At 42.6% G+C, this 17,521-nt stretch overlaps 1 protein-coding gene across 1 annotated transcript; it reads right to left on the minus strand.

The window, feature by feature from the left end:
* Window positions 1-613: 613 nt before the first annotated feature.
* On the minus strand, window positions 614-4,989 carry NDUFA6 (NADH:ubiquinone oxidoreductase subunit A6). The gene is made up of 3 exons (XM_054988212.1): window positions 4,829-4,989; window positions 2,053-2,168; window positions 614-831 (listed from the first exon to the last, which is right to left on the minus strand). The coding sequence occupies exons 1-3, from the start codon at window positions 4,962-4,964 to the stop codon at window positions 700-702; spliced, it is 384 nt and encodes a 127-aa protein (XP_054844187.1). The 5' UTR covers window positions 4,965-4,989; the 3' UTR covers window positions 614-699.
* Window positions 4,990-17,521: the final 12,532 nt, after the last annotated feature.

Raw genomic sequence — 17,521 nt, forward strand, 5'->3', positions numbered from 1 at the left:
GATTAATTCTGCAAACTGCACAGAACCAAAAGCAGGATATACATTCCGAATGTAGCTGTTTTTATGGCCCGTTGATCCTAGGGCGTATGTAAGCCCCACATTCCAACAAATACACCTCAGCAGCTTCTGGCCAGCTTAATCCTAAATGCTGTCACTATGCAGCTATAAAATAACTCAAAATACTGTTTGTTTTCAACTGTGAACGAATCATCTGAGTGATCAAATGACGCGTTCAGCTCATGACCAAATGGACATTCTGGACACAGTGAGGTGTTTTTTTTTCCAATTACCTTATTTGAAAATATCAAATTGACCTTGGTTAAAATCTCTCCCATGGACTTCCTACATCTATTTACACCATAATCCTGCACTGGGCAGGGGGTTGGACTAGATGGTCTGTATGGCCCCTTCCAACTCTATGATTCTATGATAATCCTAGTTCCATTGTATTCAGTGGGGCATACTGAAATGCACTATGCAATTTTTGAGGAACTAATTGCAAGTAATATACCCAGCCTGAAGGAGACCATACAAGATTGATCATGGATGAGTATATGCACCAAGAATTCAGAATCAGTACAGAACAAATAGTACTGGGCTGGATACTTTCCTGTTGAAGGGCTCTTAAATATTCAGTGCTTTATTTGCAACAAAAGCAACTGAAAATACAGAGTTACAGCTCCACAAAGTCTGTTTTCCTTAAGGATCATGACCTGCATAAAACTTGGATAGGAAATCCTTGGGGCGTGGTGTTTCGGTCTCGTGGAAATACCTCATGATGTGTGTCCGCTGTTTCCACACCTGAATAGTTTCCTGGAGTTCCATTTTCCCCTGTATTAGGTAGAAAAAGAAAGTATTTTAAATGCTCAGGAATCTGCTCCAACCTTTTACTGTATTAAAGGGGTAAGAAATTCATAGCTGTTTTATTCAATGATAACAATCATACTATCTTCTGTAAAATCAGTCAACAGACATCACATGACAGTTGGGGGTCCACTGTGAAACACTAGTATGCTAGATTTGGTCATTCAAAAGATAATAAATTGTAGGCGTGTGCGATGTTCTCCTCACAGCCCTACTAGCTCACACTGCTTCTGAAGATGGAAGATAGTAAATATTCTACAGTTTGTTGATTACTCTCTTGACAGCTGTGGAGCATCTGACCCATTATTTTCTTGGCAAATTATTTCTGCATCAGTTGTCAAAGCAAGCAGCCTCCTCACAGCCAAACCTGCTTTCAGCATCCATCCTCAGCTATATATATTGCTATATCTAATTGCAGAGTCCTGGCCCTAAGAAGATAACAAAAATGGTAGGAAAGGGCAGGGAAAAATGTTAGGAAGGACTCAGCATATCTAGAGGAATCCCTCAGGCACTCAGAAAAATGTCTCTTCCCTGTGTGCACAAGAACAGCAGCAACTCTGGCAGCCAGCCAGATATATAGGTTACTATATCAGAAGTGAGCTGACACTGGCTCCAAACAGCTCAAAGAACCCTTTGAAAGTGTGGTCAGCAGGGCTAGGTGCCAAAGACAGCCTTGGTGTCACCATTTATCACTCACTCATCATTCACTCCTGTGTCATCCCTGGAAAGGAGAGGGTGAACATCTAAGGGAATGAGGTGGGTGGAAAAGAAAGATTGGAATGGAAAGGGGGGACCTGGGAAAACGGCACTGACATCAGTTCTGGGGTTTCAATCTGCAACTTTTTTTTTTTTTTTACTTTCTGCCCTTCCCGTCCTTTTTATACCTGAACATTTACATTTTTTCAGTCTAAACCAACACCTACTTCATTATCTAGCAATACTGATTTTTTTGGTACCACAGATGCCATTAATTGGTGGATCTGTAACCTAAAATGCTTGGGCACTTGTAGAAAGTTTTGAATCAATACTAGATAGTTTATCTAAAACAAGGTCTACTAAACAGATAAAAGAAATAGATGCGCAGAAATAAAGGAAAATCAGTCAGCATAGAAGACTTGCAGAGAAGGAAGCATCTCGAAGTAACCTTATGCCTGCTATGGATTTAAGATGAGCATTTTTTAAATTTACCTTAATAACCAGCAAATCAATGACTCTGGGGTCTGTGACATGGGCATTCTTCAGAAACAACTCCCGTACCTTATCGCGCCCCTGTTTCACTGTGATGTCCAGCTGGTATATGTGCACTAGATCAAGATCAACAACAACCCTTTAGGTGCAAAAATAGATGTTAGGATGCACATACACACACACAGAAAATGAGATTTAGTTCTAAGCAGACTTTCTTAGAATAGTTCATAATCTAGTACCTCTGCTTGAAGGAAATTATACCAGCTGGATGTTTTATGATGTGTAGTCTACACTTTTAATATAAGGCCCCTGTTTATTATTGCTGCCTGCAATAGACTAACATGATTACCACTCTGGATTCATTTCCAAGTTTCATGAGATCTGTTCTCCAAAAGCACCCCACTCTATGGAAGATAACAGGGCTAAGAGCATCTGATTTTGTTACCCGATCAATAATGTGTAATGTAATAATAACTGTGCTTATATACCACTCTTCTAGACAGATTAGTGCCTCACCCAGAGTGGTGAACAAGTTAGTGTTATTATTATTCCCACAATACAGCTGGGGCTGAGAGGAGTGGTTTACCCAAAGCCACCTACTGAGCTCATGGTAGTAGTGGGATTTGAACCAGAAGAGTGCTGATTTGCAGCCAAACCACTTAACCACTGTACTACAACAGCTCTCTAGTAGCCACCCACCATTTCTTGGGTTTGCACATATAAAGGAATATAAATATCCCTTACATAGAAACATGTTCACTCTCTTCAGTATAGACAGAAACAAGAGGTTACACACCCAAACATCATGTGTGCAGTCTAACGTTCTTGCTTAAATCCTCATAATTCTTGTTTACTCTTTTTAAATAACAGAACCTCATCTCCACATATAGGTTAATTGTTACACAAGGGATGTTGATAGCAGAGGTTTTAAGGGCCCGCTTTGGTCAAAAGGTAGGTCACATTACACTTCATAACATGGTAAGCGCTATTTAAAAACAAATATAAGCACTCCAACTCATTACGTATTTCAAGAACTTCCATGCTTGCATTAAACTTCCAAGGCTCCCCTTTATCCATTTCTGAGAAAGCGTACGAAGGCACAGAATCATCATCAACTGTTCTGCATATTGCCAACAAGCAACCAATGCACACAAATCATCCTTCAGCATTATAGCATCTTCTGACTTGTCTTGTAGCACTGAACAAGTTACTCATCTCTACAGCAATGGCATCAAAGCAAGAAAGATAATCTCATCTCTCCTCTGAACAGAGCCTGGGAAGCAAAGAGTATAGGGCATTACAGAATTTACAGAAGTGAGGAATAAATGTTGACAAAGGGTACAGTTTAAGTTACAGTTAGCTTGATTCTTCCTCATCATATGCATAACTTCTAGAAGCCTGAGTTGTGTATATGATTATAAAAACCTTGCAAATGGGCATGATCAAGAACTGCCCATACTCAAGCACTCTCTGTTGTGGCCTCCACTTTACGAATGGACTGCCTGAGGAGACCAAAAAGGCTCCCATGTTTCTGCCATTCTGGAAACTACATAAAACAGAATTGTCCAAGAGGGCGTTTTTATAAAGGTAATAAGGCTATATTAAACAAAATGGTTCAGAAAGGTGCTTCTATAATAGTGGGCTATACCACCATGTATAGTTTGCTCCATGTATTATCTTTATCACATTACATTGTTTTTTATAGATGTAATACCATTGTGTGTGATTTTAACATATCATGCCTAATCATATTTTGTTTCAGATTTCTCTAATTCTAGTCCTATTACACTGTCTATGAGATATCTCATCCTATTGACTACAATTGTAATCTATCTTAAACCTTAGTAAGAAAGTTAACAAATAAAAGTTTGACAAGTTTATTGTGCAGCTTTATTGTTAAAGGTGCTAGTGGACACTTTACTATTTTGCCACGACAGACTAACACGGCTAACTCCTCTGGATCGACGTTTATTGTGGCATCCAATGACCAGGCTGCACACCAGTCTCCCAATCCTTTCCCACAAAAAACCTAATCTTTTCAAGATGTTATAATAGTCTATTTTTTTCTTCATGGTGATAGTTTTAGGTGCGTAGTAGCCTACAGTAGATCAGCAGGATTCAAATCCAGTGTCACTTTACACACCTATAAGATTATCAGGGTGTAAGATTTCGAGAGTCAGCGTGCCCTTCTTTAGACCTTCTTGTTGGTCTCCAAGAAGCCACTGGACTCAAATCTTGCTGTATCTCTATCCTATGCACAAGATCACATTACTGTATTCCAGAATTAATTGTCAACTCGCTGCTGCTACTCTAATCCGTACTGATGGCTATGACAAGCCGATGTTGCCATAGTACAAGGCTGCAAGGGTCGGCGAGGATGCTTATGTCCATGGCCCACAGCGGCAGAATGGCAGATCCCAGCTAAACCGAAGCTAATACCGCTGAAAAAGGCATGAGCGCAGCACTAGCGATCACAACTCAGACAGCTGCCTGGCTTTGCAGCCTTCTGAATGGAAAACAAAGTTGCCTCCTAAACTTTGGCTGTAATCCTAAGGACACCTTCCTGGGAGTAAGCCCCATTGAATAACATAGGGCTTACTGCTGAGTAGACCTGTTTAGGATTACCTCCTTTGGGACCAAGGTCAGCCAGCTGACAGGAAATGGGAGCGCGATGCTCCTTTCCAACCTAACCAGGCGCAGGCGGATCCCAAACCCGGACCGCCCCTTTAAACGACCTTGACGCAAGAAGCGGTGTGCCTCCTCACGCCCCCTTTACCTGTGTTTGGGATTTCTCGGAACCAAGCACGGTACAGTTCTCGCACGCGTTGTTTGGCCTCGGTCAGGTCCCGGCTGAAAATCGGCTTGACAGCGACCCCAGTAACGGCCGTAGCCACTTTCCCGGCTCCGGCCATTTTGCTTACTCGGCTCTGAAGCGCTTCCGTCGCTTTCCCGTCGAGTGGGCGGGAATTTTTAAGATTCTCCATCTCTTATTGGATTGGTGACATGCCATTAATTCCTGACTAGCCAACGATTGGGTATTAGACAAAGCTGCGCGTAGATGCGGTGGGTGTTAGTAGCCTTGAAGAGAGGACTCGAGGACGCGCTTTTTAAATTGTAGTTAATGAAAAGCGAGTTCCCAACAGCGCCCTCCGGTCCGGAAAACCACGCACGATAGGTTGGCCTTGGATCTGATCCGTATCGGCTTTCGTTTCTGGTTTGGTCCCTCTAGCTAACGAAGCACGCATTTATTAGCCACATGTGCGCATATTTAAAAAGCAATCCGTTTCTTTCATATGTATTTTTAAAAAACAAAGGATATTGTACTATAAAAAAACTCTGTTTAATCTGAAATCTACAATTGAGCATCTGTCTATGCGAGAACTTGATCCTCACCCATCCCCAAAACAAATCTTACATCCAGGATTTTCTCTAGTGTTACTCAGCGGTATTGCGTGCAGACGCCTTGGGGGGGGGGGGTCGGTCTCCCAATTCCTGAGGGGGGGAGTGGAAATCGTTGCAACCATATAGATGGCTTCTGGCACCTTTTTAAAAACAAAACGCACTAGACTGAAGAAGGGAACTTTGACCCTCCAAAGTTTATACTCTGAAAATCTTGGTCTTTAAGGGACTACTGGACTCAAATCCTACTGTTCTACTGCAGACCAACACAGCTATCCACTTAAAACTGGTTGTATCTTATCATGTGTATATCATGTTTTAAAACATTTTCTTCCATTGATCTTGTGAGCAAATCTGATGGGATACCATCTTAAATGGCTGTCCAGCCCGGCTTTCTTCAATCTCCTGTTCTGGAAATTGCATCTCAGAACGCTCCCTGTTCATCACATGAGGGAAGATGATGCCTGATAGACCTGTTATCCAGCTAAGAAGGATAGGCAGAATGCCCAAGAACTCCATGCTCAGAGATAAGAGTAAGATGAATGAAGCAAGTTACAAGGTGGAGGAGACCAAAAAACACTGGGAACCTGTGAGGCCAGAGACAGCAGTATCTATTACTCAACACTAATGATCTTTTCTATACACAGCGTAGGTAGCATGACTACATAGAAGTAAGTAGCATGACTACGCACAGCTTATCAACAGACGTGTTTTCCTTTCTTCTCATCTACCTGGCCTTCAGCTTCTCAAACATAAAGTGTGTTATTAAAATGGCGTGAGGATGCCTGTCTATGTGGGGTGGGGTTTTGATACTTTTGGCTGGTAAGATAGCTTTATGAATTTCTCATTGCTGTGCACAAATGGTGCAGATATTGGTTAAGCGGTAATGTGAATAAAATTCACACTTTCATGATCTGTATTGTAAAATTAGGAATGTTGCTCCTTTTCAAATGTTTCTGAAGTTTTGTTTCTTCTCTAGGTTTTGTCTGTTTTGTTAAGGTCTTTGATTCACAAGGTATTTGAACATTTGGTATCAAGTCACATCTTTTCATTAAGCAAGTATTTCTGTAGGACAGTTTTATGATGATTGTGATTTCATTAGTACTACCAATATGTGTTGTAATTTACAGGGTGCAAGAAGATGGCTTACAATCTCAAATCTGATATTAAGAGAGAGGAGGAAAACAGAAACGGAATAAAAAGAGAAAGAATATGTGGTCATTCCAGTTACATATACATATGCTTAGTATCATTAGGAAAAGAGGGTTGTGCCAAAGACTCACAGTAAAAGTGGGTTTAAGGAAGGAATTTGAAGGAAGAGAGGGGGCGTTACACAGGTGTTCTAGGAGGAAGAGACAAGGGTGGAGCTTTTTTAGGGCACAAAAGACCTTCAGACAACTAGTCCGTCCAGGAAAAGGAAAGTAGAACAGTGTGTTGTGTTCTGAGGTGGTGGTGGTGGTGGTGGTGGTGGTGGTGGTGGTGCGTGAGAGTGGGAACTTGAGTAACCCCCAGGTGAGCTTGAGTCATCCTCAGGAAACAGGTGGACAGTCAGAAGGCAGGCACAAGCACAAACGTTTTGGGGAAACATTTGATTTTCTTAGAAGTGGTCATGTCCTCCTAGAGTTCATTTTGTTGTGGGGCACCAAGGGATTTTGTAGCCAAATGCGCAGTTTAGCTTTTAGTAGAGCAAACTTTAATAAACTTAGAGATATATGAGTTATTCTATGGACAAGAATGCTGGAAGGGAAAGGAGGAAAAATAAGAACTGTTGCAGAATCAAGCTGTCACATTTCCAGCAAGACTGAAATGCAGTAGAGGATCTAAGAAGCCAATGTGAATGAACAGAGAGCTCTGTGATGAGCTAAGGAGGAAAAAGGAGATGTTCAAGAAATGGAGGGAAGGAAATGCATCTAAAGAAGATTAGGGTAGCTAGGCACTGTAGGGCAGCCATCAGAGAGGCCAAAGCTCAGAATGAGCTGAGGCCGCCCAGGGGGGCTAGCCAGAACAAAAACATTCTTCAGATACATGAAGAGGAAATGAAAGGTGAAGGGAGCAATACCCTAACTACTGGGTGAAAATGGAGAAACTCTGACGGGGGACAGGGAGAAAGCAGATAGGCTCAATGCCTGCTTTACCTCAGTTTTCTCTCTGAAGGAGACAACAGGTCTACCTAGAGATGGTAGTTGGCAAAACATGGGTTCAGGGCTGCTGGTTGACATGGGTAGAGAATTCGTGGAGAAGCACCTTGCTGCACTTGACTTGTTCAGATATGGACAAAATAGGAGTCACCTGAAAGTGCTTAAAGAACTTTCAAAAGAGCATGCAGACCCTTTGTTGATCATCTTTCAGGTTTCTTGAAGGTCAGGTAATGTGCTGGAAGACTAGAGGAGGGCAAATATCATTCCAATCTTCAAGAAAGGGGAAAAGGATGATCCTGGGAACTACAGCTAGTCCGTCTGACTTCTATCCCGGGGAAGATATTGGAACAGGTATTAAAGGCAGCAGTCTTCAAGCATTTGATGGACAACATGGTGACATAGAGAAGTCAGCATGGATTTGTCCGCAGCAGGTCCTGCCAGACCAACATCTCCTTCTATGACCGAGTGACAGGCTTACTGGATATAGTGGTAATGCTGTCGATGTAGTTTATCTGGATTTCAGTAAACATTTTGACAAGGTTCCTCATGATGTTCTGATGGGTGAACTGGTAGACTGGGGACTGTACTCTAGGATAGTTAAATCAATAGGGAACTGGCTGGATAACCACACCCAAAGAGTAGTTGTCAATGGCATCATTTCTGTTGGAGGGAGGTGTCCAGTGGGGTGCCACAGAACTCAGTCCTGGGCCCAGTGTTTTTTAGTATTTTTATAAATAATCTGGATGACGGTATGAAGGGATTACTCATTAACTTTGCAGATGACAAACACCCTTGAAGACAGGGATAGAATTCAACGAGATCTGAACACACTGGAAAAGTGGCCAGATTTGAATAAGATGCAATTTAACATGGATAAATGCCAGGTTCTCCACCTAGGTAACAAAAATGCAGAGCATGCATAATGCATGAGGGATACACTTTTGGGTAGCAGTGGTGTGAACAAGATCTTGGATAGGAAGCTAAATATGAACAGTCAGTTTGATGCAGCAGCAAAAAAAGGTAAACACAATCTTGGGGTATATTAACAAAGGCATAACATCCAAATCACAAAATGTTATTATCCCACTATATACCACATTGATCAATCATACATTTCTTTTATACAAAGGGGGGTCGACTGATGGATCCAGCACTGAAATTATTTGAGAGCAAGGTAGTCCCTCACCTCCTATATGGAGCTGAAGTGTGGGGTTGGAAGGAAGACATTCTAACCAGCCTTGAGGTAATCCAAAACCAGTTCTTGAGATGGATTTTGTCTTTACCCAAAGGTGCTCCTGCCATCCTGATGAGGGCTGAAACAGGACTCCCGTCCCGTAGGGCACGGGTACACCTTGCAGTTTTAAAATACTGGAAAAGGATCCAATTTTCCAGTTCTGACTCCTTGTCGCCAATCAGTAAATTGGTCAGGCTCTACCTGGAGTATTGTGTGCAGTTCTAGAGGCCTCACTTCAAAAAAGATGCAGGTAAGTTGGAACGGGTGCAGACAAAAGCAACCAGGATGATCAGGGGCCTGAAGACCAAACCCTATGAGGAAAGACTGACTGACTTGGGAATGTTTGGAGAAAATGAAGTTGAGGGGAAACATGATTGCTCTCTTTAAGTATTTAAAAGGCTGTCACTTAGAGGAAGGAAGGGAACAGTTTCTGTTAGCAACTGAGGATAGGACTTGAAACGACGGGTTTAAACTGCAGAAGGGAAGGTATCAGCTGGATGTTAGGAAAAACTTCTTCACATTAACAGTGAAATCCTAAGCAGAGTTACTCCAGTCTGAGCCCACTGAATTCAGTGGGCTTAGACTGGAGTAACTCTGCTTAATATTTCACTGTAAGAGTAATTCAGCAGTGGAATCGGCTGCCTAGGGATGTGGTGGGTTTCCCCTCATTGGCAGTCTTCAAGGAGCAGTTGGACAGATACTTGTTGGGGATGCTTTAGGCTGTTCCTGCATTGGGCAGGGGGTTGGACTAGATGGTCTCTAAGACACCTTCCAGCTCTGATTCAAAGACCATATCAGTTTTCAGTCAAGTAGCCAGGGCACAGAAATAAAAAACAATTTACTTTTGGAATTTGGAAACAAAAGGGATTCTTGGACCTGTGAATAAATCCAAATCTTAAAATGGCTGGGGCAAATTCTCTGTGCATACATAGCGTGCTAATGACAATTGAACTGTCTGGACCAACCATGAAAGTAACTTCCATGGACAAACAAAATAACATGCCGATGATTACAGGGACGCAGTGATAAAATCACTGGATTCGTCTAGCTATCTGTTTCTGAGGGAGGCATTGCCTCATATTTCTTCCAGTGAGTGTGATTCAATAGGTGCAGCCGGTCCCTCCCTTCGTTCTCATTCTTCCTGCATCACCTTGACCATTTAATGCGTATCAGGAGGAATGTAGGCCTGCACACAAAAAGCTAGGGTGTGAGTAAAGAGCTAGCAGAAGCAAAAAAAGCTTATTCATGTAATATGAAGTTACGCTGAGATGAACCAAGATTTAAATACAGATTTTGCATGGGCTGAACTACTGCTTATTTTTCTCCTTTATCTCTCTTTCCCACCATCTTTAGCCTTGTTGTAACCCTTCACGCACATTTGACGCTCATAGGCTAGTTTAACAGAGCAAGGCTATGCGCTGTGTTCAAGACACAACAATCAGCAAACATAGCTTTAACATATGTTTTAACAAGGCTACAGCTAACATATGTTTTAACAAGGCTACAGACTTGTAAATAAGGCTATGCTGTGTTTGGCAAGGTTACGGCTGATAAATAAAATGGAAAAGTACCACTTTTCCCCCTTTCATCATATCCTGAACTTGGCACCATCAACAACCACACTTTGAGACTGGCCATTGCACTGTGTGTGAAATGAGGATGTGGATCAGAATTGCGGGATGTTGAAGATGAACATGTGTGCTTGAAACAGGGAGTTATCTACAAGCTTATATATTAGCTCAAGCTCCTTGATAATGGTTACAAGGTGATTAACTGTAATTCTTGGGTCTATCCTTCTTTTAAATGTCCGATGTAGAAGATTGCAAACCTTATTTTTTACAAGATTTATTATCATCTTTATTTTTTAAAAAAGATTCAAGGTGGATCACAATTAGCATACAAAATAGGAAAAGAAGCCAAAGGTGGAGAAAATGAGTTGTATGACAGGGAAGGAAGTCAGGAATATTTACTAGCTAGATAGTTGCAGATGGGCAGTGAAGTTAGATGCCAGGCTGGTCAGCAGTCGAAGAGTAAGATCTGGATCCAATAGGCCTTTAAAGACCAACTAGATTTCCAAGGTATGAGCTTTTGAGAGTCAAAGCTCCTTTTGGCAGGAGTGGAAAAAGAAAGTAGTCCTTATAAATTATAATCTAGGCAGAGAGTGGGAAGGATATTGTAAATTAGAGTGTTATGAAGCTAGCTATAATATGTGTTGTAATATGTGTTGTAAAGCTTGATAGAGGATGGGTGGAAAGTGCAGAAAATTAGTGCCTGTAATGCGAGAAAAATATTATGTCCTGATTGAGCCCTGGGGGATTCATTGTTGCAAATTTGCAAATAAACTTAATTTCAGCAATCTCAGTTGTAGCTTGCCTTTGAAGTTTTCGTGCTCGAGAACTGCTACTCTTAGCTCAGCAATGGAATGTCCTGGCAGATTAAAATGTTCTCCCACTGGTTTTTGAATGTTGTGATTTTAAAAAATCAGATTTATGTCCATTTATTTTTGCAAAGGGACTGACTTGTTCGTCCAATATTGAGTGTTGAAGAACACTGCTGACGGTGGCTTTTATCATGTTGGATGATGAACAAATGAACGAGCCTGAGATGGTATCGCTGGTGCTGTTAGGTCCAGTGATTGTGTTGTTGGAGGGAATATGGGGGCAGAGATGGCATCGTTATTGCAGGGCCTGGTCCCAGAGTTCATGTCTGTGTTGGGAAGTGCCTTATTGTAAGTTGTTGTTTATGGTTGGGGGGCTGTCTGTAAGCAAGAGAGGGCTTGCCTCCCAATGCCTGTGAGAGAGCACTATCATGGTCCAGCATAGTCATTAATGATGTGTTGAACTGGTTTGAGCTAGGAGCTGTATGTGACTACCAATTAGGGATCCTAGGTCCTCTGGTCGGGGTGGGGATCCCCTGCCTCCACCCTCCGCTCCCTGCTACCCTTACCTGGCTGGCGTGAGGGAAAGGCACGGGAATGGATCTTCCAGATGTGTTCCCGGGGCATCGTGATGGAATGACATCATTGTGCCTCTCCAAGAGCGCTCCCATGCTTTGCAGCTGATTGATTTGGGACCCAAATCAGCCTGCTGTGAAGTGTACATGTGCTCCCGCGCCTGTGCGATGATGTCACCTCCTGAAAATAACGTCATTGTGCAGGTGCAGGAGCATGTGCACGTGAAGTGCCCCCCCCCACACACACACTGGGAGGGTAAGGGGACCTGGCAACCCTACTACCAGTGATGTTCTGTGGTTGTTTTCTTTGGGCTTATTTTGTAGCAGGTCATCTCTTGGTATCATTCTAGCTTTGTTCATCTGTTTTCTTACTACCTCCAATGGGTATTGTAATTCCAGAAAACTGTTGTAGATCTTGCAGGTGAAAATTCCTGTCAAAGCACAATGGATTCCCCAGGGTTGAATCATAACTAAGGGCTTTTCTTGTATTACAGATGCTAATTTTCTGCACTTCGCACCCTGCTCTATCAAGCTAAGTACAACATGTACTTAGCTTGATGGAGCTCTGATTTATAATACCCCTCCCACCCTCTGTCTGGATTATCAAGACTGCTTCCTTTTTCCACTCTTCATATCTGATGAAGGGAACTTTGACTCTCGAAAGCTCATACTATAGAAATCTAATTGGTCTTTAAGGTGCTATTGGACCCAGATCTTAATACCTAGATAGCAGCAATATCTGGCTGAGTTTGTATCTCCTCTGCTCACAGGTACTTAATGTCTGGGAATGCCATAGGGAGACCTTCTGGCCTGGACACCCGCTACCCACTGCCATTCAAAAGGGATACAATTCAGCATTACGCTGACACTTGATGTCACTTCCACAATGAAACGGGAAGAGTTGTTACTGTGTTGGCACACTACTCTTGGATTCACCCAAAACTCTATAGTATGAGGCATAATGAGAGGTGCTGTACTGTAGTAGATACGTTGGTCTTGGGCCATGAAGCACTTTGTAAATAATAACCAACATCTTGAATTGACCTCCAAAACTAATCAGCAAAAGTTTTTGAATAGGGTTGTTTTTTAGTCTCATTGAATTGGAGTCCTATTGACTGGGATAAAAGAGGGATATTTTTAATAATATTCAGTGTTCAGAATAGTTAATTTTATGAGTGAATAAATTGTAATTTTGTATTGTTAACTTTATTTCTGTTTCATAGAATCATAGAGCTGGAAGGCACCAAGGGTCATCTAGTCCAGCCCCCTGGACAATGCAGGACATTCACAGCTATCTTTCCCCTCCTCACCTCCCTCAGTGCCCCCGCTCTGTGCTCAGAGGAAGGCAAAAACCCTCCAGGATTCCTGGCCAATCTGACCTGGAGGAAAATTCCTTCCTGACCCTAAAGTGGTGATTGGCATTACCCTTGGCATATAAGAAAGTGCCACAAGAACCAAGCACCTGCTCATTCCTTCATGCACTCCCTCTCTTGATTTTTGTGAATATGTTATGTGGGATCTGAGAATGACAGATGGAGACCTAACAAACACACTACCCTAAGAACAGGACCTGCAACAAATTAAGATGCCAGCGTTGTTACCATGTACACTTCATGTACACTCAAGCAACACAATGACAGGACAGGACTCATCCACTTAATTTTGTCTAGTGTGATATATACCACCTTGTGTCAACAATACTGATCTCTATTTGTGACAAATAAATCAGTCCCCACACAAAAGAATATAAGGACACAAATCTGACCTTGAACTTTACAATATTAAAAAACAGCAAGTGAATATTTTAATCTTCCAGGGTATTCTGCTGCTGTTCTAAATGTCCCTGTTCTCTTACAAAAGAACTTCAAAGGGAAAATCCAACATGGAAGTGCTAAATTAGGATTAATTAAGAAGTTCAATACTATCTCTTCTTCTGGTATGAACAAAAATTTGCAATTTTTCACTCACTGTAGGTGTTAATATATTAGCATAACGTTTTTTACAAATGTTAATTGGTTCAGCTAATAGTGCAAATTTACTGCAGTCTAAGCCCACTGAAATCAATAGGCTTAGACTGGAGTAACTCTGTTTAGGATTGCACAGTAAATCTCTATATTGTCTCTATATTTTTCTAATTGGAATGGCTCAGTGTAATTGAGCCATCTAATTGGAATGGCTTATTGTAAGTTGTTGTTACAATAATCCTGTACTTTCCTGGTTTAGATCTCATGCTAATCTCACTTTGCCTATCTGTCATTGGGAGTGGTTCACAGTTCACGCCCACTTTGAGGGGATTGATTACTCTTCGATCTTGTATCTTCCACCTTGTTTTATTGGCCTCTCTTCGTAACATCTTCCCACTCCTGCCTTTCTGTTGTTTGTAGTTTTAAGTATAAATGTACCTACTGAGGGAATGTATACGTTGACTCATGAAATGTATACTTTGACTCTGACTCATGAAAACTTATGCTGGAATAATTTTGTTATGTTTAGATGCCACTGAACTCCTATTTAAGGCACTGTGTATATGGAGCAGTGGAAAGCAATAAGGGACAATCAATGAATTATTCCCTTATTGTCAATATTATGCCTAGATTTCACAGAAATTGAACATAGTTTATGTAGGCAGCTTCCCTGGTTTTATCTTTATTGATGTATCAAACTCATGACGTTATTTCGGACAGAATCTTGATTGCTGCCTTCAAAAAGTCTAAAGCAAAGTGATGAGGCACCCCACATGTCTAGAAGGTATGCTGAGAATCTGGGCAGAGTGAAATTAGAAATAAAGCTTATTGAGGGGAATGGTAGAAATGCCTGGGCTGAGGAATCTCAAGCAGTCAAAACAATACAAACATTCAATAATGACTTTCAGTTCTAGAAGCCCATATCAGTAGCCAGTCACTCCAAGCTAGTAACACATCCAAAATGGAAGCTAATGGGAAGTAAAAGGGTATAAAGACTGAGCTACCTAAAATAGTGAAGGTCTGATCCCCAAGGCAGGGGTCCTGGTGTCTGGGCATCAAATAATCCAAAAGGGAGGAAGCAAAGGCCACATTATAGTTAAAAATGTACAGAGAAGGAGAGAGAGCTTCTATAGTAGCACTTGGATGTGAAGCCAATAGAAGCACATTGTACATTCTGGCTCTAGTAGCTGGTCAGACAGTAGAACCCCAATTATTGTCTTTCCAATCTTGGAAAGAGCAGAGGGCACACATGATGGTATGCTAGTTGACTATATGGACCGGAGCAGTTCATGGCGCTGAGAAAACCTCCAAGAAAGGAAAGGGAGGTGTCTACGTAGAAAGGAGATGTGTGTTGATTTAATCTGAAGAAAGAAGTTCAGATCAGTCAGAACATCTTTCTTTGAGAAATGCTAATGTGAGAGTTTCTTGATGTGGCTTAAGTCACACTGATGAATTACTGATCAGTCATCTGATGGCAAGATACTGGGTGTGGTGACACTTCTTATTGATAGAGCCATTTGATTCCAGTTAAGATGGTGAAATTAGGCATTCGTCTTGCGCTCTTTCTTGTTCTCATGACTTTTCTTGATGTAATACTAAAAAACTGTTAACTGACTTAATGCAAGATTAGGGAGAAGTGAAGCTGGTACCAAAACAAGAAAGGGAGAGGGGGCAGGGAATGAACCAAGCAGTTTTACAGCTATTGCTTCTAGGAAAATGAAATATTCCATTGGGCTATGGCAGAGGGTCTTGTCACAACAAGCCTCCACACAGCAAGAAATACAGCAGTGATTTTCACACAGAATTTCTGCAGAGGTAGAGGGAAGATTGCTAGTTTTTGCCACCAATATTTGTGAGTAGCAGGTTTTTGGTCAAACTTTGTAGTTGTGCTGTCAGTTTTGAATATTTTTCTAAAAATTTCGGCAACCATATGGAAAGCTGCAGTTGTTTCCTAGTGTTATGTACTCCTGAGATCCCCAAGTGGCAAGAAGTCCCAGGGAATGTTATTCCTGGCTTGGTTTCCTTTGGATGAGAGAGTACTGGTGACTTAGGGCATTTTAGAGGATATTTTTTATTCAATTTTAATTTACTTTATAAAGAGAAAATCAAGACAATCAACAATCAATAGCAATCAGAGAATACTCAAAATTAGAAAAATATTGCACAATTATACCAATCCACTGTTTTCACACTAAGGTTTTTTTTTTTTCATTTCAGCCACCTAACATGCAGTTTTTTCATGCTTCTATGTGACCTTGTGTTTTGTTTGTGCACAGATCATTAACAGCCACTCCTTCCACAAAGAACCTGTGCTTTATTTTAAACCTGTAAAAAACCTGTTGTTGCCCAGTGTAATGTTTTGCATCTAAATTAGGGTTGCCAGGTCTCTGGGACGCCCAACCAGTGTATTGGGGGAAGGGGGGCTACTTACCTCACATGCATATGGTTGCCAGGTACCCCTTACCTCCTGTTGGGAGGGTGGAGTCCCTGGCACTTACCTTGTGCACTGCACAAGGTCCTCTCTTGCATGCATGCACGCCGGAACTCTGCACATGCGCTCAGGAGTGCCCACTAAATTGGGGGCCAGTTTTCACTCAATTGGTCCCCTACACGACCTATTACTTCTGCATTGTGTAGGAATGACATCATTCTTGGCGCAACGTGGGCATGTGTGGGGGAACTCCAGAGCAAGTGGGAGCATGCTTTGCCCCTGCCACTGCGTTCCTACACCTTTCTTCATTCCACCCCCCACCCAGGTCAGCCAGGTGAGAAGCAGCAACAAGGTGGAGGCTGGGGGCAGGGGCTTCTCTTCTCCCACCAGGGAACTGGCAAGCCTAATGTTTGTTTCTGTGGGCCAAGCTACAAGTGACGAAAGACACTGGAACGGCAAGTGAACAGACTCACATGTATTCCTCCCTGTTCACTTGCCCTCCACTTGCCCTTCATTCGATCACTACGTGTAGCTTGGCTCTGTGAGTTTAAATGCAGACATTTGAGTTAAGAAGGCAGTGGGGGGGGCGTTGCTGGATGACTGAGTGGAGCTTGTTATGATTGGCTAGTATCTGTACCCAAGGGGGGAGAGTGAACTGCAGGTTATAGTCAGAAAGCTGATAGAAAGCATTCTTTCTACGTTAGGGGAACTGTGGAGCCGGAGAGAAAAACTGTTGTGTTTCAGACAAGGGCTGGCATATGCAGAGTTAACTCGGGCAGATAATGAGGGCTGGTTATCAGAGGCAGGATGCCAGAGTTTAATAAACAGAATCTGCAAGTTGTACAGAGTTGTCTAAGCACTGCAGGCCAAGGTCAGTTATCGGAAAAGCAAGTCCAATACAGCAGCAGGTCAATGTCTAAGGGAACAGACTGAAGCCACGCTGAAGGGTTCCTTCTAGGGTTGCCAGGCCCCCTCAACCTCCTGGCGGGGAACAGGGGCCTGGCACTTACCTTTGGGGAGAGGGGGTGAGCGCATGCCCCCACAGGCGCGATGACATCACTTCAGGAGTGATGTCATCGTGCAGCCCCTGGGCAGGCCTGTTTTTGGGCACTGCCAAGCACTCCTGCGCTCCACGGCACCAGAAATGAGCTCTTCTGCCACGGATCGGGCCCATTTTGGGTGCTGCGGAGCACAGGAGTGTTCCTGTGCTCCACAGCGGCTCAAAAACAGGACCAATCCACACTGCGCCGAAATGGGCCCGTTTTGGGGCACTCTGCAGCTGTGCCGAAATGGGCCCGTTTTGGGGCACTCTGCAGCTGCTGAAAACGGGCCCAGTTTGCCGTGGATTGGG

Source organism: Eublepharis macularius, chromosome 9, assembly GCF_028583425.1.
Source record: "Eublepharis macularius isolate TG4126 chromosome 9, MPM_Emac_v1.0, whole genome shotgun sequence".
Classification (NCBI taxonomy): Eukaryota; Metazoa; Chordata; class Lepidosauria; order Squamata; family Eublepharidae; genus Eublepharis; species Eublepharis macularius.

Excerpts from the sequence above, each read along its gene's own strand:
- NDUFA6 (XM_054988212.1), bottom strand. The coding sequence starts at position 4,964 with ATGGCCGGAGCCGGGAAAGTGGCTACGGCCGTTACTGGGGTCGCTGTC. Across the intron at positions 2,169-4,828 it reads CCGAGAAATCCCAAACACAG|TGCACATATACCAGCTGGAC; the intron begins GTAAAGGGGGCG and ends ATCTTGATCTAG. Across the intron at positions 832-2,052 it reads TTGATTTGCTGGTTATTAAG|GGGAAAATGGAACTCCAGGA; the intron begins GTAAATTTAAAA and ends TACCTAATACAG.